At 34.1% G+C, this 21,680-nt stretch overlaps 1 protein-coding gene across 1 annotated transcript in view; it reads left to right on the top strand.

Annotated features, from left to right (window-relative positions):
* LOC134844914 (muscle M-line assembly protein unc-89-like) overlaps positions 1-21,680 on the top strand; it is a 72,673-nt gene that overhangs the window by 15,093 nt on the left and 35,900 nt on the right. The window contains exons 5-12 of the mRNA XM_063861741.1: positions 7,138-7,335; positions 13,278-13,847; positions 14,098-14,407; positions 14,679-14,779; positions 16,275-16,527; positions 19,777-19,991; positions 20,193-20,328; positions 20,709-20,921. Coding sequence (XP_063717811.1) covers positions 7,138-7,335; positions 13,278-13,847; positions 14,098-14,407; positions 14,679-14,779; positions 16,275-16,527; positions 19,777-19,991; positions 20,193-20,328; positions 20,709-20,921 — 1,996 coding nt within the window. The remainder of the gene's footprint in view (positions 1-7,137; positions 7,336-13,277; positions 13,848-14,097; positions 14,408-14,678; positions 14,780-16,274; positions 16,528-19,776; positions 19,992-20,192; positions 20,329-20,708; positions 20,922-21,680) is intronic.

Here is a 21,680-nt window from a genome sequence, read left to right as displayed (position 1 = left end):
GCTGAAGTAACACACCGTGCATGACAGAATCTTCAATCTTTAAAACCTCAAATAGAAATTGCATGCGAGAGTTGTCTAATTGCTTTTAATTTGAAATGTCAAAACAATTTAGAATCATTCAGAGTCAGAACATTTAAAATCATTTAGTACTTTGTGACACATTGCGGTTCTTCTAGGGTATCGATTATTCAGCTGATCGAATTAAAGCCTGCCATTTTTTACCCGGGACTGGCACTGATTTTTTATATCTATCACTCATAGTCAAGTTTTTGTACTTCGACAAAAAGGATACTGGTCTCTCAGCTCGTTGGAAACTTTAAAAAAGGAGAATAGAATGGAATGGTAAATTTTTTAATAAATGAAAAATTACCACAGTACGAAGCAGAAATCAATGCGGAGTTATGACTAATTTAAAAAACGAAAAATCTTCACACTGGGTTATCCTGCGATATGAACGAGTTGGCTCAGCTAAACAGTTACTTAATATAATTGATTACTTTTCGTATGAAAGCAAAAGTGTTTGTGTACCTTTCGATATTCGTGGTGTGGCCCGAATGAACTATGTGTGTTATCGTATCAAAAAGTATGCAGCAATATTATAGAAAGAGACCTTGTGAAAACTTTAAAATCAGAATTTCCAAAAGAAAGCTGGATATTTTGCGATAGTTGCGAAGTCTCCAAATTTCATATAATCAGTTTTCGACATTGTTTGAAAAAATTAATGTTTTTGGAAAATCATTAAAAATTAAATCAAAATTCAAGAGTCTTGTATACTAATGAAATGTGTAAGAGTACCTTGCGATATCAGCAGGGTAGCGCAGATTTTTTTCAACTTTCACTTTACTAAAAAACAAAGTTGAAAATTTATGATCCATGTTTATAAAGAGCAATTATCTTCACTGCAATGTCCGCGGGGAAAAATTGACCTAAAATTTTGAAATGAAAAAATATCCATATACCTTGTTTTCCTTCATGTCTTGTTTTGATTAAAAAATTTATCGTCAAAGCGGAGTGATAATAGAAATTAGAAAGCGATAATGAACATAAATTTCAAAAGGTTATTTCGAAACAGATATATGGTTAATAAGCCTCATATGATATGAATTTTAGTATTTCACAAACACATCAGGCTTAAGTAACACACCGTGCATGACAGAATCTTCAATCTTTAAAACCTCAAATAGAAATTGCATGCGAGGATTGTCTAATTGCTTTTAATTTGAAATGTCAAAACAATTTAGAATCAACTTGACAAACAGTTTCTTTCTAAAGTTGCGTAGATGTGGCGTACTCAAATTTTTTTAACACTTGTTCAAGTTTCGTATACATTGATAACAGACCACTCAACGGTAATTACGTACCTGAAAGAATAAGAAAGTGAGTCTCCTGATGAAATTTCTTAAGCAGAAGAATACAAAGCTTCGAACACGTTAGAAGACAGGAACATTTGCGAAAAAGATATTTTTAAATTTCTGCATGAATTACAAAAGCACGACGAAGAAATTGTTTCACTAATTTAGGTTGCAATGAGTATTTTCAAATCTTTCATCAGATAGTTACAACAAAGATAAACCATTTCGTTCGATCTTAAACTAGAGACAATAGGAAAAAAACTGGATAGATAATAAAGTCAAAAATATGGCTAGCAAAAAACGAAAAGATTATGCAAATTATCTAAGCTCAGGAAGTGGCAATCATAAAGCGAAAATTGCAAAACCTAGAAATGCATTACAAAACTTGATATGCCAGATTGGGAAACAAGTTAATCAAAACAGGCTTGAAAATGACGCTAAACAAAACCTAAGAGCTTGTTTTTAGTACTTTGAGAGAATTATCGGGTAGAAGCAAAAATTCTGTTAATCTAAGCAAAGGAGAAATGGAAAATTTTAAGCAATTTTTTGCTAGTTTAATACATCAATTGGCTGAGAACGTTAAATCATCCAAACAAAATTCATCAGAAGCGATTTCTTAGTAGTTTCATGAAAACCAGCGAAAAAGAAATCTAGATTTTCCTTAACTTTTTTACAAAAAACAGTTGTGATTTTTTGGATTAAACTTTTTCTGTCCTAAAAAAATAGAAATGGCAATAATTAAACAACTTACAAAATGAATAAGTAAATGTTAAGAAAATTGTTTTTCCAGTCTGTCTGAAAGTAGCCAAAGTAATACCAATTCATAAAAGTGGAACAAAAAAAGGTCCTGATAAATATAAGCCAATACCTCTTTCTTACCAGTTTTCAGCAAAATTATCGAAAAGTTACTCCATAAACGCATTATTGATTTCTTAGATAAACATATTAACATGGCCAAAAACCAATTTGGGTTCAGACCTAATTTTTCTACATAAGATGCTTTGTTAAACTCCATCGAATATATCCGAAATTATTGGGAATTGAACACTATTGTAACACATGCAATTTTCATAGATCTCAAAAAAGCGTTTGGTGCATTTCTCATCTCACCCTCTACAAAAAGCTGAGAACTGCGGTCTGCGAGGTCCCATACAGGCCTTGTTGAAGTTTTATTTGACAAATAGATCAAAAGTAGTCAAATAAGGCTCCGAAATGTCGAAATTAAAAACTATTCACTGTGGAGCATTAGGGATCAGTCCTCGGGCCACTACTGTTCATTTTAATGATAAATGATTTACCAACGATTACAAACTCATTGAAGACAGCAGTGAAACAAAAAGAACAAAACTTACACCAATGCAATGAGGATTTATCAGAAATTGGATATTGTCTGAAAATCACTAAGCTAACTCTGAACCAGGACAAAACAACAAACATAAATTTTATTAGGAAAATAATCATAGGAACAGACCAAATAAAAATAGGAATCGATGATTTTAAAAAGGCCTCTATACTAAGTATTTGGGTTTTCAGATGGATGCAAAAGTAGATTTCAAATTTCATTGACTTTCTTGTCAGAAAATGAATATTTTTTGTGAGTTTTTCTACCGATTACGTGACGTACAAACGACAGCACAACTAATTAAAACCTAATCCAGTCGCCTTCAGCCAATACTGCAATATGGTTTTATAGTGTACGTCAAGGCTAATAAAACTTCACTACAAAAACTTGAAGTGAAAAAAAGGAGATACCAGTCAGTAACATATTTTCAAGAAACGCACAAGATAGTGCTCAGTGAAAGAATTGCACACAAGATGGTTTTCAAAACTTTAGTTAATCTTTTACGTAAGAGTCTAGAAACTGAATTCCTAAAAAATTCAATTGTGGACTTGGAGGTTGAGATATTGAAACCTAGAAGAGTTTTAAAAAAAACCATACCAACGGATAATTACGCTGGTAAAAGTCTTAAAAGAATAGGTGTACGGATGAGAAAACTATTCAATTTAATCAATTTTTCCTTAAAACAGTCAACAATTCTAAATATATTCAATTATGCATATTTTTCCATGATTTTCGTTTTTTAAACATCACAAATAATAAAGATATAATAGAGGGGGATTGTAGGGTTTGGACAACTGGTAGTACTTTACAGTTGAATCTTCTTAGTACTTCTTAGAAACTGCACTGCTTAATTAAGACATCACCTGACTAGGCCTATCGGGCCTTTGACGTCCCTGCATATCAGAATTATGTTAATTTACAAATGTCTATTAAATAATCTCTGATATGACAACAAATTAATATTATCTTTTACATCGTACTAAATGTTGATTGATTGTTCTTATTTTTTACCATATAATCCTGGCTGTTCAGCTGGTTCTTACATTTAAGTAGTGATACTTTTAGATATCCTTTTTTTTCAACAAGCGAGCTTGTGAGCGTAGTGTTTTAGTATGGCTCTACTTTGTTTTCAACGTATGTTTTAACTCGCAAGAAAAGTGCTAATTTTGTGTCACTTCTTCTGCAATCTCAATCTGCGGTAGCTTCGGAGTTTTCAAAACATGTTTTATCTGCTTTATTGGTGGCTAATGTTTGTCGTTGTTAAAGCGTTTGTGGCTGAGAGGGAAGGACGTGAGACTCCAAGTTTCGAGATTGCAGGTTCAAATACAGAAGAAAGTAAAAGTTTTCTAAAGGCGAAGCTTGCATCCACTTTTCATAGCTGCTTTTTGTTGTTTTCTTGCTCATGTTTGCGAAGCGCAGCTTCGATTCTGTGTGGAAATCTGGAATGACTTGGTTTTCATCATTTTGATTTTTTTTTGTTCTGGATGAGTGTTTGTTTCTTTATCAGCTTACTGTACAATTTGATTCCACATTTTGTTTTTTATTTATTCCTTCTCTGCATCGCAAGATGGGCGAGTTACAACTCAAGTCGGTCAATTTAGTGAAAGGTTATTAGGTAATTAAACAGCATATCTAGCTATGTTTTTCATCAGAGCGCATTATTTGCTGCCTGGTATCTAACAGTAACATGCATTAGTTGAAAACAACACCACGCCATGACTAGTAACTCTTGGGAGGAGTAATTTCTGATATGGTGTGTTTCTGTAATCCTTTTTGCTGTTTCGTTCCTCTTGTGTTTGCGAAGTGCAGCTTCGCATCGGTTAATTTTGAATTCATTATACCTTCATTTATTATGTGATAAAAAATATACTTTTTGTTTAATGTAATAGTGTATCTGATTGTTAAGTGAAATTAATTCTTCTTCTTCTTCTTCTATTAGTTATTAGTTTTATTGGAAAACGCTATCATTATATTGTTGAATACCAGTTTTATACTGAACTTGTTCGTCTCAATTCTCTTAGAAGAACTCCTCGTTGACTTGAAAACTAAAGCTTTAAGCATCAGAAATGAACCCTACTGCATCTAAGGGCTCTTTTCCAGTTCCCCCTTGATTTTTTCTGAAATCCGTTAAATGAAAGTCGATTTAAAATGACTTTTGATGTTATAAACTCCATTAAAACGTGTCAGCGTGAACAGGTGAACAAATTTCTGCAAGATTTCTAGCATTCAAATTACCGTGTGAACAATTTATGAACAGCTTTATTTTGTAATTTTACGAGAGGGGTGGGAAACTGGAAAAGAGCCCATCTAAGGAAGTACTTTTCAGCACCAAGCATAACGAGTGAATCTGAAGTTGAATGAATCTGAAAACGATGCATTTATTAAGAGTAAGGAGCGTAGTGAGTATTCTTGTATAGGTCTTGCTGATTTTTTGTTTTTTTTTTCTGGAAAAAGTCTTTATCTGTTTACCCTCAATTTTGATTTTTCGCGGTTCGACTTGTGATTTCTTTTTAAGTTCATTTCTTTTCTTTTGTTAAAAGGAAGGCAAACCCCACTATCGAACAGCAAAATTTTAAACTTCACGAAAAACGTGATCGACTTCTAATTTCGAAAATGGAAATTAATTATCAGATTTCCCAGCGAAACAAAGTTTTACCTATTGATACAGTTTTCTCAAATTGGTCAATTATAACAAAAAAGTGTCCATCATAAATTGTTCTACAAATTCAAAGAGCTTTAAGGCCATCTATTTGTTTCTTCGAAATTCAAAAGTTGAAGATTTTTGGAAAAACAAGTCGTTTTCTTTCAGTTTTCTTGCGTTCATTACTCTCTTCCAACTGTCAGTTGGCTATGTTTGTTAAAATAATTAGTTTTCCTTAAGTTTACACAAGCTCTGATTTTTTTTGGAATAAGTGGGGTTTTACCGAATAGGTGGGGTGTGCATTGCTGTTAGTGGAACAATTAAGATGATATTTCATTAGAGCGAAAAGAGACCTATTTGAAAAAACTTGCTAGTTTTAGAGCTTGAGTTACAAACATGTGAACAATTTTTTGGCTTCTGCTCAGCACGGTCTAATAATTACGAAGCTTTTGTGTGCTTTTTGATGCGTAACTTGAAAAGAAAGCAATGATATACATGAAAATCAAAAACGTTTTGCCGCTGTGTAATAATTTAAACCTGTAAACCATTGCTCATGGTAAACCGTACTCTGTTAGACTTATATTATTTTGTGAGCTGCTGCAACATAGAGTGAGATATATTACAGGTTAGTTTAATGATCAGATAGTCTTTTAATTGTTTTTCTGTGGTCAAAAGCATTCTTGGTTGACCAGCCCTAAAATTTTTCTAACCGCGCCAATATAGTTTAAATTTGAGATGGAAGCGCGCCAAAAACATCTTTTTTTTCGTAAAATCTATTGAAACGGGCCCAAAAACGTCAAACAAATTCTGGTATTCATCGAGTTTCGAGGTCACCAAAAAATCAAATTGGTCGATTTCATAGAGGTTCCCAAATTCCGATTTTCCTGCGCACGCCTTTGAGAGTAATTTTTTTTGTTATACTTCAATCATAGTTTCAATTATGTCGCGTTATGTTTTTTTAGTAGAAATGTAGAAAGCTTGAAATTTAGAAAGCCAAGCTCTAGACCTATAGACTTTTATATAGGTCGTAATGATTTTTTCTCTTTTTTTCAGGAAGTTTTAAAGTGTGTTCAGGCTCAATTTTTTTTGCGGTTTGACTTCTGATCTTCTTTTCAAGTTCAGGTCTTTTCCATCGTTAAAAGAAAGGCAAACTCCTCTATCGAACAGCACAAATGTAACGAACACAGAAAACGTGATTGACTTCCAGTTTCCAAAGTGGAATTGATTTTTCAGATTTCCCAGCAAAACAATTTACCTATTGATCCAGTTTTTAAATTATATTAAAAAGTGTCAATCATAATTTGTTGTCGAAACTCAAAGAGCTTTAAGGCCATCCATTTTTCGTATTCGAAAATCGGAAGAAGAACGTAGTTCAGGCTCTTATATAGGTCGTGATGATTTTTTTTCAGGAAAGTACTTTTTAGCGATTGAACGTTTGATTTCTCTCTAAGTTCAGTTCATTTCTTTTGTTGAAAAGAAGGCAAGCTCCTCAATCGAACAGCGAAAGTGTAAAGGTCACAAAAAACATCGTGATTGACTTCTAGTTTTAAAAATTGAGTTTAATTTTCAGATTTCCCAGCGAAATCAAAAATTTACCCATTGATCCAGTTTCAATCATGAATCGTTATAGAATTGCGAAAAGCTTTCAGGCCATTTTTTCAAAGTCGGAAGTTGAAATTTTTCAAAAAAACAATTCGGTATTTTTTTCTTGTTTACTTGCGTTCAATGGCTCTTTTCCAACTGTCTGTTGGCTGTTTGGTTTGCTTACTAGTTAAGTCAGTTAATGTTTTTGTGTGGTTTAGTCACATCAACAGAACAACTACGTTCAATCATCCAACTTCGCGACTGCCAGCCGCTGACACTTCTATATTTAAGCTCATTTCTAACCCTAATCCGAATAAACCACCTCAAAGGCCAGATCAGAACGGAGTCAGTCACAACAGCTACCAACAGTATCAACTATCCCCCAGAGTTGACAGACGCGATCCACAGCAACCGAGGTCGGTTGATTTTAAGTTGAAACTTCTTAGTTTTACGTGCAACCAGTAAGTTAATCAGAGTCTTGCAATTTTTTGGCTCAGCACTTGAATAAAGTGTCGATAAGCGATGAGTAATTTCTCACTTGTTCAGGTCGGTGTTTTTTGTTTTCTTTCAAGTTGTTCAGGCTCAATTTTTTTTCGCGGTTTGACATTTTGATTTCAATAATTCAGAAAATTAAGATTTTTGAGCCAGTTTCCAGCCAATCGAGATTGCGAGCTCATTGCTAATGGTCAGTTCATTTTTTAAATCGCTTATTTCATTATAGTTTTTGAAGGCATTTTCGTACCCTTAGTTTTTGAAGGTATTTTCATACCCTTTTGTAGATATCAAAGCCCTGAGCTCAATTGTTTAAAAATCTGCGCAACCTGCGCGGCCACTGTTAATAATAATTATATTTTCAAGCCAAAACTTAATACATTCTATCAAATTGTGCGTTTACAATGTAGTTCGGCTTGGGAAAATACCAAAAAGACATCAGCCTGCCGGGTGGAATCTCCATGAGCAAAATCTATTCGCCTACTGTTTTTTTCGAAATTATTTGAATCATATACACGGTACTCGAAAAGGACTGCAAAAATTCTTCGAAAATCATGAATTAAAAAAAAGAAAACTGAGAAAAATTCATTTCCTAAGTGTTGTTTAATCAACACAAGATGACCAAAAAAATTATAGCAAAGGCATGGAAAATTGATATGACTTTCTTAAAAATTGTTTGTTTTCCCATTTATATATGTCTCTTATCTCCTGAAAAAATGAGTCCAAAAAGTCATTGGTAATTGTTGATGCTTCAAGGAGAATATCTGTATCCAACTGTAAAAACTATCACATAAAATACATACCCCATTTTCTTTTTTTGCTCTTCGAGTTAACTTACTTCACCTGCGAAGTTTGTTCCTTATTTTACGTGTTTTCTGTTTTAATAGTACATGTTATCTCCTTATTCACATATGTACTCATGAATTTGTTAAATTCCAAAAAATTGTCTCAGTTTTAACCATGAGTTTATAAAGTTCATAGACATGTAACTCGTTAACCAGACAGACTTTGTTTGTCCCCAATTTATTTCTATTTTTTAGTTCTCATTTTTACACTAGCGATCAGCGTAGTGTGTTGTTAAGAAACTTTTTTTCTAAGCTATTTCGCAAATAATAAAATGTTCACTTATTTGGAGTTTTAACTCTACGATTGGTAATTGCTTAGCATCTGCTCTCTGCTTTTCTAGTGGCTTTTGTTTGGCGTATGACGAGCTGCCATGGCTGAGTGGTTAGTGCGTGAGACTATTAGTCTCTCGGTCGGAGGTTCGAATCTCAGAATCAACCGAATTTTTGCTACTCCGAGGCTGATTTCTAATTTTCATTATTGAACTTTTTGCAGTTTTTTCTAGTTTTCTGGCACGTGTTTGCAAAGCCAAGCTTCGCCTCTTAAATTTTGAAACAGTTTCGTCATACAAATTTTTGCTGGCTTTGTATCGGTCTTTAGTACGCCTCTTAAGCTGTGCTTTAGATCAGTACTCTATATTGGTATTATGGTTGAATATATGTTTTGTAAATCCAGTGTAACGGAGAGTTATTGAAGTATTATCTGAGGTGCCCCTTTAAAAGTTTTATCGACGTGTTTAGAAGTTGAACTTTCCATCAATTACTAGGCTTTAGTACTGTTTCACTCTTTTTTGGTGAGCTTGTTCTCTAAAATCCAAGTTTCAACCTTACTGGTATCAGTGTTTTCCTGTTGTTTTTCTGCTTTTACGTAACAAATCATTTATATAAAGTAATAACGGAACTAGGGTGAAAATTGTGCTGTATAATTTTTGTTTTGGTTTCTGAGTATACATTTTTATAATTAACTTACTGTTAACGATTCTCAAGTTGTTTAAATTTGAGAATAAAATTTCCTCTTAAACTGTATCTTTCTTATAATATTTTGTGATCAGAAATGTCAAACGCCGTTGTAGGATGTTTTATTGTTAATGCGGGAGCCAATTTTTTCTTGTATATTTTCCACTATTTTTTATGTGTTCTTTGATCACGTCAACTGTAGTGTTTTATTTCGGAATCCATGCTGACATGGTTTTAATGCATTATATTTTTTCAGACAAATTTTCATAGGATAATTTATTCATTTTTCAAAAACTTTCATCATAAATGGTAGGAGAAATATAATTCGGTAGTCATTACAATCTGACATTTTGCCCCTTCTCAAGAATTTTTTGAATTTTGGAAGTCTGAAAAAGTGAAGGATAATAGGATAACTTTACACATTGATTAAAAAAGGCTTTTTAGAAATAACCTGACTAATTTATTTGATTTGATTTTTACTTCGGTTTTAAATGGCAATTCTATTTTTATTGTTAATGTACTTAATTACTTCTTTAAGTTTTTGAGGTGATTTGTTGTCAAAAAAGTTATTTTCAATTTCTACTTTCAAAATTTTTGTGTTGTATTATTTTCGAGTAACATCTGACCAATTGCTTGCTTCTTTCTGATCCTTCTCATCTTTGACTTCATGAATTTTTTTTGAATGTTCATCGCTGTTGCTTTCAAGTGACCTCTCACAGAAAATTCTTTTTAATTTTTGACACAAGCTTTTAAATTTTTTTTTCTGGATTTTTTTCATTCAAAACACTCTTTTTGTTCAGGTACTTTTTGTATAATTTAGTGTTATTATTCTCATTTTTAATATTCGCTGCTATCTAACTTTTAATAATTAACTAGGAGCCTAGAAATGGACTTAACAACATATTGAATGCCTATTAGGGGTTGTGAAAAGCAAGCATGCATACCTTTTCATTTCTTTGTTCAACTCTATCTTTTCATTGATTTGTCAGAGCGCAAAATTGAAATTAAATCATGTTTATTTTGGTTTTCTTTTTAAAGTGTTTTGATCTGAAGCTGCGAATCACAGTTTTCCTTTTACATCTGAGAATGTTTATCTGATTCAATCTTTTTCAACATTTGATTCACAAACTGTATTGTAACTTTTTCTGATTTACGTCGTTTTTCTACTTTGAAAATTAAATTAGTTCATTTCAAGATAACTACTAAAAATAGCAACTATGAGGCTTTACTTAGTTTAGATAACTTTCAATTCTCGTTGCTGAAAATCGCAACCAGAGAAAGATTTTTATCTTTTGAGCAAGCTAAAAATTGCAACTACACTCAAGAATCTAATTAAACATTTTTACTGAAAAAAGAAATTGGGTACAACTTTTTAACAAATAATTGTTATTTAGCTGCAGTAATTTTTAATGAATAATCAAAAATCAAAATAAGACAAAAATCAGAATAAGACAAAAAATACGACTAAACTATAGTTCCTGAGAATCGCAACTACAAACATTTTTCATATTAATAGTCTTTTTTGCTGATTATTGCTACGTAAAGATTGATCATTACAAGATAGAAGTTATTAATTTATTTAGTTTTTAGTAGCTACATCAATGTAATTAACTCAAAATTTCAATCTTGAGAGACTGTTTGCATCTTCAACAAATGAAATTTTATTAGAGTTCACATGATTCACTATTTTGTATCGATATTTAGTTTTTTTTTAGTTTGGGAGTAAGACTAGCATAGAGTTTTTTATTCTCCTCATTTTCCATATCGGGTGCACCGCGTTGAGAATTTGTTGCCCTACTCGCCATAGGTTCTTTTTGATAGCCTTTATGCTATTGAAGTTTAGGATAGTTGATATTGATTAAATTGCTGAACTAAATTATGCTAGCTGGCTTTTAAGCACTCATGTTTCAGGCTAAACTCTTAGAGCGAGGCGAGTTTCTCCCAATCCGAAAGCGTTTGATAAATCAATCTAAATTATGCTGAGGCAGGGTCATTGGCCAAATATTTCCGTTCTAGACTCAAGATTTCTTTTTCATCAGCTGTTCCAATTTTCCAACTGTTTATCCCAAATGGTAATTTGGGATATACAGTTTATTTAATCTTACCTGATTGTTTTCCTGATGAAAACTTTTATTGGGGCTATTCTGATCTCCTGGGTTAACCTAATTAACATGCAAAGTTCTAGTTTCCATTTTTGCTTTTAAGTCAAAAAGGTAACGTCCTTGCTTGGGGAGACAAAGGTCAGTGGTTCGGATCGCATCAGGAGCGCTATTTTGCTCACTGGACTTTTTCTGAAAACTTCCTATCGCGTCTTCGATTACTGCGTGTCTCAAATTGGGTTGGCTTAATCAGAAAAAGTGTCTAACTTCATCCTTGCGACAAGCAAGGTCATTGCAATCGGTTTTGACTTTTTCTCGTTAATAACTTTTTTCAGAGGATTAGATCTCCAATTTCAAGATCTCCATTTCTACCCAAGTTGTGCCTTTAACAGCTATAGTGTACCAGATATATTTGAACAGCTGGTCTAAAATTACTGAATTAGTAGTGGGTCTAGATCTTGAAAATTTTCAGGTATATTTGTATTTTTTGTCGGCTTTTTTTGATTTCGTCCCAATTTTCGTCGTCTTACCTGCCAGGTGTTTTATTTCTATAACTTTTCTGGAAGATGTTTCAGAGTTTTTTAAAAATTTTCCAGTGTGTAAAATAAGTTCATAGTTTCTTGTTTTTTTTTGCACGGCAATCATACTGTTTGTAAAGAAAAGTTCATTTAAATTATGAAAAAAGTAAAGCTTTAAATTTTCAGTTTTTTTCGGATACATTGTCACTGATTCATTGTTTAGATCTATACGTGCGTAGATTTAGTTTTAGTTTTAATTTTTTTGCTGAGCTTTAAGATTCTTCATTTTTCATCAAGTCGATTCAAGTTGATGGAATGCTTATTTTTTAATATCATAATTTTAAAATTTCATTTACGAGTGTTTTTTAGTGTCAATGAACGTAGTTCAGACTCATTTGTACGTCTTGATTTTGTTTTCGTTTTCATTTTAAAATCGTAAAACTTGTTCAGGCTCATATTTAATTTTTCGCGGTTTGATTTTTTTTGTTCACTTCGTTGCTTTTGCTGAATGGAAGGCAAACTCGACTATTAAACAGCGAGTTGTCAAATGTTGAACAGCGATGAAGTTTTAAGGTGTCAAAAAACGTGATTGTCTTCTAATTCCGGAAATGGAATTTACTAATCAGATTTCCTGGCGAATAAAAATTCAAACTGTTAATCCAGTTTTATCAAATTGAGTTAAGTTAATCAAAGAGCTTTAAGGCCGTCTATTTTTTCGAATTTCGAACGTTGTTTTTTCAAAAAACAAGCCTGTTTATTTGCGTTCGTTTGCTCTTTTCCAACTGTCTATTGACTATGATTTGTTTTGTTATCTTTTTTTTGTGATCCAGCTCGCATAACCAACTTCAGTTACGATAAGCTTGTTGTTATTGAATTTTTTTTATAAGCTCAGAGAGGTTTGCGGATTTTCTTTTAACAAATAACGGAAATTGATTTTCTTACGCCACAATGCTCCTGTAGGATATGAAGGTAACTTGGGTGCAAACTTTTAAGTAAAGTGTTTCAGTACATATAGGATCTTTTGGATCTCGATGTTTTGGCCAACATTGTTTTTCTTCTCCGTTCCATCTATTGGTTCTGAGAAAGAAATGAACGGAGTTTATGTATCCCGAATTCTCTTTATGTTGCAGGTAATTGATTTTATCCTTCGATTTCCTAAACAGAATTTATTTAACTTCCTCACTTTTCGTTTGAGACACATTATCTTTTGATTTTCGGCTTTTTAATTTGTATGACAATTAGTGCGAAATCAAATTCGCCTCTGTGTTAAAAGTTTTGGTCTTTCAAAAAATTTAAGGCGAGTAAGGAAAATTTTTCGTAAGGGAAAATTTTGAGTAAGAGTTGTCAGTAAGTTGTTTTCGTTCACCTGAATTCATTTACACATCTCCAATTGGCTGTTTCAAACGATTGTCTCTCTAAAATAGTTCAAGCATTAAATCTTGTGTTTCAGATACTCAAACAATCCAGATTTTCATGATCGGCAGTCAGCAGATCAACGAAGAGAAGATATCGAAGCTTATCCCCCGAGACAAGCTCATCAGAACAGCTTTCCCTCAGATCGCAACATCAGCAGATCAAGACCTGATAATCTACCTGTTGATAGCAGCTACAATTCTGATAAGTCTCGCAGTTTCCAGGATTCTGGACACCTTGAGTCGACTCGTGGTCCTCCAGAGAGTCGACATTCAGTAGCCTTAAACCCTTCGTTTGACGAGACACGACGCGCTGATCAGGAAAGATTTCCAGACCCCCGTCGAGCGCAATCACAATTTGACCTGTCACAAGGCTACGACAACCGGGATCCTGATTTCGACACATCACATCAAAGAGACAGAAGCTATTCTGTGGAAAGAGATTTCGAACTGAGTGGTTCGAAGTACAAGGGCATCTCATTGCAGGATTTGCGGCTAGCTGGAAGAACCCAATCCGTGGAAACGTTGTTGAGACAGCAAGAACCGAATGTGGGCAGGGAACTGAATCATCCTGCTGCTACAAGACATAATTACCGCAGTGAATACGAGTGAGTATACGAACGCATTTTTGGAGCGCTTTGATAAAATTTGTTAAAAAAACGAGGTGTCTCAGATTCCATCAGCTATAAATAGTGTCAAGTTTTCTATTCATTCGTTCATTTTGTGGCGTCCTACAACGGCTTCCTGTTTTGTTGCCTACAAAGAGCCCAAAAGATATGAGCAGAATTTTCGCCTTACATAAACTCCTTTTAATGTCCCTTTCATGCTATTTGGCTCAAACTTGTGAGTTGTGTTTAGTTTGAGTGAATTGAATCGTCCCAGGGAAATGAACGTGAGTGATTTTGGAAACTACGATCCGGTGTCTGGACTGCCAATTGTTAGCAACCCTGGTGGGAAAGTGCTCCAGGGCTGGCTGTTGCGAGATGAGCGCAGAGGTATCAGGAACATTAAGTCGAACTGGAACGAGAGATGGTGTTTCATTTCGGGCAAGCAATTGGTCGTTTGCAAATCTGCCGACAAAAATGCACGAAGAGCTGTGTTTGAATTAATCGGTTATCTGGTCACTCCAACGCCGAAGAGTGATGCATACGAGAGATTTTCTTTCAAGGTTGGCGCCAAAAATGGTTTTACTTGTTATAACAATTATTTTTATACGGTTAATTTTTTCGAATACGATCTACTTTTATGACGTACGAATATAAGTCGTTCGTACAAGTATGAGGTTCTATATAAATATTTTTAGAACTTGTAACGGTAAAGACCAAGAAAGCTCGCATTATGTTTTAGTTAGTCACCGTGAATAAAACGGCTATTATACCAGTTTTGATGCACAATAGTTCTCTTATGAAAGTTAAAAATCATAGATTTTTGCTTTTCAGCTGGAGAAAGATTCGGAGAAGACGCTTTACTTTGCAGCCCAATCACAAGAGGCCCGATCACGCTGGGTCTATGCGCTGCGAATGGCAGCACAGCCTTTAGCGTAAGCAAAAACATTGTAGTTTCTTTGAGTCTTGACGACGCCTCGGAGTGAGTAGAAAGAACTATGGTTTAGTGCGGATTTTTTTCCAACTTGTAACCTTCAAGAAAAACCTGCAGAGGGGCAAGTGTGGCATCATATTAAAGTCCGATGAGCCGAGACTCGGGTTCCAAAAGAAAATTCGGAAATCTCAATCCTATTCAAACACACTGGAGAGGGAGCAAAATTGAGCTCACATTTAAGCTCCATTTTCATTGTTTATTCTCTAATTTCGCTTTTTCTTAATTTTTAATTCTTTTTAAAGCGAGATATCTATTTAGAACGTGTGTTTTTTCAGGAAGAAGTCTTTAAGTTCTTCATACTCAAATTTAATTCATACTCAAATTCATACTCAAATTTAAATCATACTCTAAATTTATCAAAAAGTTAGTACTTAAGTTTTGAAATTTCCAGGGCCTAACACTGATATTTCCTTCTTTGATCTCATTTTGAATTCGTTTTTCCCTCTTCTATTTGAATTCATAAACACTTCTAACTGTTTTTGGGCTATAATTTAGAAGCGCAATATGCGGGACAGTCATCAATTTTGAAGAAAAGAATTCCAAAAACTGTTGTTCTCTCAACTTTTTTTAAGAGTCTATGAACGAAGTTCAGAAGCTTATATATGTCTCGACGATTTCTTTCGTTTTTTTTTTTCAGGAAAGGACTTCAAATTTGTTCAGGCTCAAACTTTTTTTTGCGTGGTTTGATTTTTATTTTTTTTCTAAGTTCTATTCATTTCCTTTGTTTACACAAGCAAAGCTTTTGTTTTAGTATGAGGTCTCTTTTTCCAACCTAAGTCGCAAATATTGTTGCGACAAAATGTGTTCATTTTGAAAGCGTATTTGATCAATAACCAGCTATTAAGTACAGTCAATGCTAAGGGTGTTAGCACAGACTATTATAATACAAATAGCACTTTAGCTTCAAGGTATGATGGACCTGTAGCGTAGAGGTAGGGAAGGAGACCCTCAATAAGATAAGGCTGGACAGTGTTGGATGTTTTTAATTGAACTTTTTTTGTATACTTTTTCGAACTTTTTTAATGAACTTTTTCGTGAACCTGGGCAGCGTTGGATGTTTTTAATGAACTTTTTCGTATACTAGCTAAAATGCGTTCTCTCTATAAATTGAGGCATGTTGTTTGGTAATTTTTTTTTCAATTGACTGGTTCTGCTAATGCGGCATAATTGGCTAGCGTCACTTAGCAATTATATAGACTCATAATTGGCGTGCGTCTTTTAAGAAGTTTTGTGAAGTTTTACTCATTCAGTTTTCCCAGTAGCGTCATCGGTCATATTTTTGCTTGCGTATGGGAAGTGCAACTTCGCCTCTGTGTCAAAATTTTTTTAATTTGTTTTTCTTTTATATTCATTCAATTTTGTATCGCAAGTCGTGCAAAGCTCAGCTTTATGAATGTGTCGTAATTTTCATTGGAAACCGTAAAAATAAATTTCAGAGATCCCAAGCCATTCGTGCTGCAGCAACATCATTTTCAAAACAGACCTTATTACAACAAAGAGAACAGATCGCCAATGGAAGACCCGATCAGATTATCCGAAGCGAAAGTCGTTCCCCTTCATTTATCGCCTTCAGAGCAAGTGGGCGACCCCATGCACTCTGAGCCGATTGTAACAGCTGAGTCTGAACCGCAGATCGAGAGGGGCATGGACGAACGGGGCAGGCAAATCGAAAGAACTGTCCTCTACAGGGTATGAAATGATGTTCTGTAAATTAAAACGATAAGAACTGTAAAATTTATTGCACTGATGATTGGAAAACTAAATTAAAGTTTGTAAGTGCCAATATACGAAATGAAGTTTTTTCAGGAAAGTTTGTTCACATTTGATACGCTCAAAATTTTCCATTTTCGCAGTTTGATTTTTGATTTCAAGTTTAATTTCATTTAACTTGCTAAAAGCAAGGAAAATTTCGCTCTCCTATTACTAAAGTATAAAAACACGAAATGTTTTTAACAGATTTCGCAGCGGAATGAAAATCTTACCTCCTGTCCCAAACTTCTTTATTTGGGTTAGTTTTTTTATAAAATTTTAAGATGACATTTTAAGAAGACAAAGGGCTTTCGTGTGATAATTTTTTTCTCCGATTTACCAAGTTTGAAAAAAAAATCAATCATTTTTTTTCGGTTTCCTTGAAATATTTGTAGACAGCTTGCGCGCGTAGTGTATTAGTATGAACCTACTTTTTTAAAACCTAACTCGCAAATTAAAGTGCTCAATTTGGTGGGTCCTTTGCTATAATTACAATCTATAGCATAGGGCGGAAAGGGCATGCGACTCTTAATTCCCAGATCGCTGGTTCGAAGTCGTCGCGTAGCAAAAGTATTACTAATTTGAGGCTTATTTTTTCTTTTTCTTATTTCACTTTGTAGAGCTGAGTTTTTTCGTTTTCTCGCTAGTGTTTACGAACCGCAGCTTAACCTCTGTTTCAAACTTTTTGATGGCTATTTAATTGTCAAATGAGGCCTTTTTTTATAAAATGGATTTATTACATTTAACCCGATAATGCTAATTCAGAGTCTCCTCTCCTTTCTCCCCGCATGCGAATTGTTATTGGTCTATTTTTTGTTCATTATGTCAAGTTACTAACAAACGTGTTCTTTCCAACTCTCCCTCCTGCATTGCAAATTTTTCATTTTCATTAAATTTATGCATGCTGTTTTATGGCTCAATGCGTGATACTAGTGGTAATTCATTATAAAGTCTGAAGAAAAAATGTGGAATAGCTAGCATGTTCACACAGCAAAATAGAATTGCTATTTGGCAACTTTGAAACAGTGTTTTATAGTTAAAAATTGTATGTGTGAGGGCTTGTATGGTTGAATGCGTGTCATTTCGTTGTCAAGTATGCACAAGACTGCTCGTATGCACAAGACTGCTCGAATGTTCCGGCTGCATTTTAAGGTCTATGGAGAAGTAATAACATGAAAAAAACTAATGCAATAAAAATAAATTGAAGTTTTTTTAACAGTAATGAACGTAGTGAAGACTCTTGTATAGGTCTTGCTGATTTTTTTTTGTTTGATTTTGTGTAAAAAATTTTAATGCTCTTAGGTATAATGCACTTTTTCAGTTCAATTGAAGTTCATCTGCTGAAAGTGAAGTAAATAGCACTCTCCAATAACGAACGTGGAAATAGCGCGAAAAAACGTGAATGATTTCTGGCTTCGAAAGGGGGATTTATTTTTCAGATTTCCCAACGAAATAAAAATTTTGCCTATTGATCCAGTTTTATCAAGTTGGGTTCATGTTATCAAAAAAGCGCCAATCATAAACTGTTCTGGAAATTCAAAGTGCTTAAAGGGCATCTACTTTTTTGTTTGAAGTTCATAAGTTACTTTTTTCAAGAAATTCAGTGTTTTTTATGTTTACTTGCGTTCATTACCCTTCTCCAATCTTCGATTGGCTATTTTTTAATTGAGGTTTTTTTGTGAAAAAATTGCCCCACCCGCCTTATAAAGTACTAAGTAGTTTTCGGTCATAGTAACAAATCAGTTATGGCAAATGAGCTTCTTTCAAGCAATTTCAAACTATTTCTAGGAAAGATTTAATCTCCGCTTATGCGTTAATAGCGCGAAATATATCGTGATTTAATTGTTCGAAATTGGCCAAAATGACAATCTTTAAACCCACATAATTTTACGAAAAATGATCACAGGTGAATTATCTTTTCAAATTTAAGCTCAGGACAACAATACCTTCTGAATGATGAAAAAAAATCCGTCAAAATGGCTAGTTAAAAAGTCGAAATTTGTCTGAAGAAAAAAAAACCCACCCGAGCACAAATAATCCTTTACTTTCGTTCGAAAGTCGGAACAAAAGCAAGTGTGTTCAAAATGGCTATGTTGTTTAAAATTGAAAATTAACAAGACAAAATTTGGCATGCCTACTAATTAGGGTAATATAAACTTAGTTGATAATCCCCTTTAAGACTCGATGAACGTAGTGAAGACTTTATTTAGTTCGTGTTTTTTTTCAGGAAAAGTCTCTAATTTGGTTGACGCTCAAATTGTTTTTTTTGCGTTATGACTACTTCTGATTTTTTCTGATAGGTCACGAAAAAACGTTATCGAGTTCTAATTTCGAAAAAGATTTTATTTTCAGATTACCCAGCTGAATAAAATTTTCCTCTATTCATCCAACTTTCTCAAAAAGAGTTATTTATTTATAATAAAGTGTCCATCATAAGTTTTTTCTAGGTTCAGAGCTTTCAGGCCATATATGTTGTTCCGACCCTTGAAAATGGGGAGGAGCTTTGTATTTGGTTGTGTTTTAGTTTTTTCTGTGTTTTCCACGCAAAATCAGGTGCAACAAATAATCATAGGACTGGGTTGAGTAATATATCATATTATAGCCCTTTAAGTCATGGTTTGAACCACATTAAAAAAATCCCAATATTTTTCTGGTGTCGAGAAAACCGGTTTGAAGTTTTTGATTTTTTTTCTTAATTCGGGTGATTAAAGCAAGCGAGCGGGCTTACAACAGCTGCAGTCTGCAAATGTGCATAATGTAAGACCTTAAAAGCTAATTTGAAGCAAGTAAAGCTAGTTTTTGGTGTTTTTAAGCTTCATTTTTAAAATTTATTTATAGCTTTTCTAGTAATTTTTTTACAGAACTTTTTGTCCAAGTTGATTTTTTACAATGACTTTCTAATATGCCTAAATTATATATTTACGTTCGATCCTTTTATCAAAGCAGGCAGAAAAAACTACACTAATTTGGAAAAAAAAGACTTTCTAAACCGTAGTTTTCTAGAGACTATGGTCGGAACATTCTGTGATACTTGCACATTAACCGGCTATCCTTGTTTTTACTTTGAATTTGAAGAGTTGAAATTTTTTCAAGATTTTTGTCTCCTTGCGTTTATTGACTCTTTTCGAACTGTCTATGGGCTATTTTTTTGAGATTTTATTTGCATTTAATTGTTTGTTTTTGGTGTAGGAATACATTGATCCCCTAGAAAAAACAAGAGAATCTGTGAAACGAGATAGAGCGAACAGCCAGCCGAGAAACAGAACAGATCACTCGAGTTATGCGAGTGAGCACGAGAACACAATTCGGCGAAACAACGAGCCCCCCTCGCGAGTGCCTCTCACTTCAATGATTAGCAGTCCGAACGAGGAACATGCAGGAAGTAGTCGGCCCTCTCCAAAGAGGTCTGTACTCTTATGTTCGCTGGTAAAAACGCGAATAATTCATTAAATGATCATCATAATAGTGTTCAGTTTTCAAGTCAATGATATCCGACAATTGATTGAAGTATCTCACTTTATTCATTATTCGGTACTTTGAACGCTTGTTTCTCTTAACATCATGAATCATTATATATTAGAAATTAGGGGAAAACTGCCTTTCAGATCCAGGAGTTCGTCTAAGAAGAACAGACGTGGCGGTGGGAATGTTTTGCAGCCGAAAGACCAGGCGTTTTTACCGGGCACCGAAGAAGAGAGGTTGCAGGAGGAACGAGACTTGCACGTGTACAGAAAGTTACAGGTATTTACGATTAACAGTTTTGACGACAATTTTTGTTTGATGGAAGAAGCTTAAAAGTTATGCTTTTTATTTTTGTTGATGTAGAATCGGCACATGGTAAATTGATGTTTTATGTCATGTGAATTCAAATGAAACTTCTTAGCCATCAATCAATTTTGCTTTCAAAAAGTACAAAAATTTATTCATTGTACTCGGAGCGTATGTTTTTTCATCTGAATCACCCAATTCGTTCAAATTGTTGAAAGACAAAAATGATCTCATGATATTGGTTGTTGCTCGTATGACGCTGACGCCTTTTTTCGGGCATAGGTTTCCGCATTTCTGTAGTATTATTCCAGTTTTCTTATTTTCCGGTATTGCAAAAAGAAAATTAATTTTAGCTGGATCGTACTTTCTCACGGGAGGAATACTACAGAAGAGGTCAAGGGGAGCCAAATTCGCCGCCGGGTGACGGGAGGAGGGATTCGATGACGTCACTCAGTGATCCTCGCCAGGTGCAGGAGGACGAATTGATTGCTGCTCCAAGTGAGGAGGAGGTTGTGCAAGCTGCTCCGCCGGAACCGGAAGTACCTGCTATTAGTCGAGACCGAATTGTGAGTTAGAGCTTTTTCTCCTTGCCCTGAATTTATGTTGCAATACGTAGCCGCTCGTTTGAAGGAAAACTTTATTTCGTGAAAATAACTAATTAATCCTTCGCGAGAGCAAAGGATATACGACACCGGCAATTTTAACCATGTGATAGCAAAGTTTATGAAAAAGTGCCGTGTTTTCCACTTACTATAATACTCAATTGTTATGAAAATTGATTAGCGTTATTTAGAGGTAAAAATGAAGAAAAGTGTGCTTAGAATAAACAATTTGAGAAATTTGCATCAATGGGCAATTTTTTTTGTTTCGCTGGAAATCTGAAAATTTAATTCCATTCTCGAAAAAATTCGCTCATGTTCTTCGTAAGCATTACACGTTCGCTGTTCAAAAGTGAAGTTTGCCTTCCTTTTAAAAAAGAAATTAAACTAAACTTAAAAAGAAATCAAAAATCGCGAAAAATTAATTTTGAGCCTGAAAAAACAGTTGAAGTCTCTTGAAAAATTAAGTCAGTTTTTTTTTTCAGTTTTCTTGCGTTCATTACTCTTTTCCAACTGTTAGTTGGCTATGGTTTCTTTTTTTCTTTGTTTTCCACGCAAAATCGGATACCACAAACAATGATCGGACAGGGTTGAGTGATATATCGTATAAAAGCTCTTCCAATGGTGATTCGAACGACATTGAAAAATTTCAAAAGTTTTCTCAGTGTCGAGAAAAACCGGTTTGAAATTTTTGATTTTTCGTCTAATTTCGAGCTAAAATGGTGT

The sequence above is a fragment of the Symsagittifera roscoffensis genome, chromosome 4 (genome assembly GCF_963678635.1).
Source record: "Symsagittifera roscoffensis chromosome 4, txSymRosc1.1, whole genome shotgun sequence".
NCBI lineage: Eukaryota > Metazoa > Xenacoelomorpha > Acoela > Convolutidae > Symsagittifera > Symsagittifera roscoffensis.
Note: the sequence above shows the minus strand (reverse complement) of the source record. Positions and strands in the feature narration are given on the sequence as shown.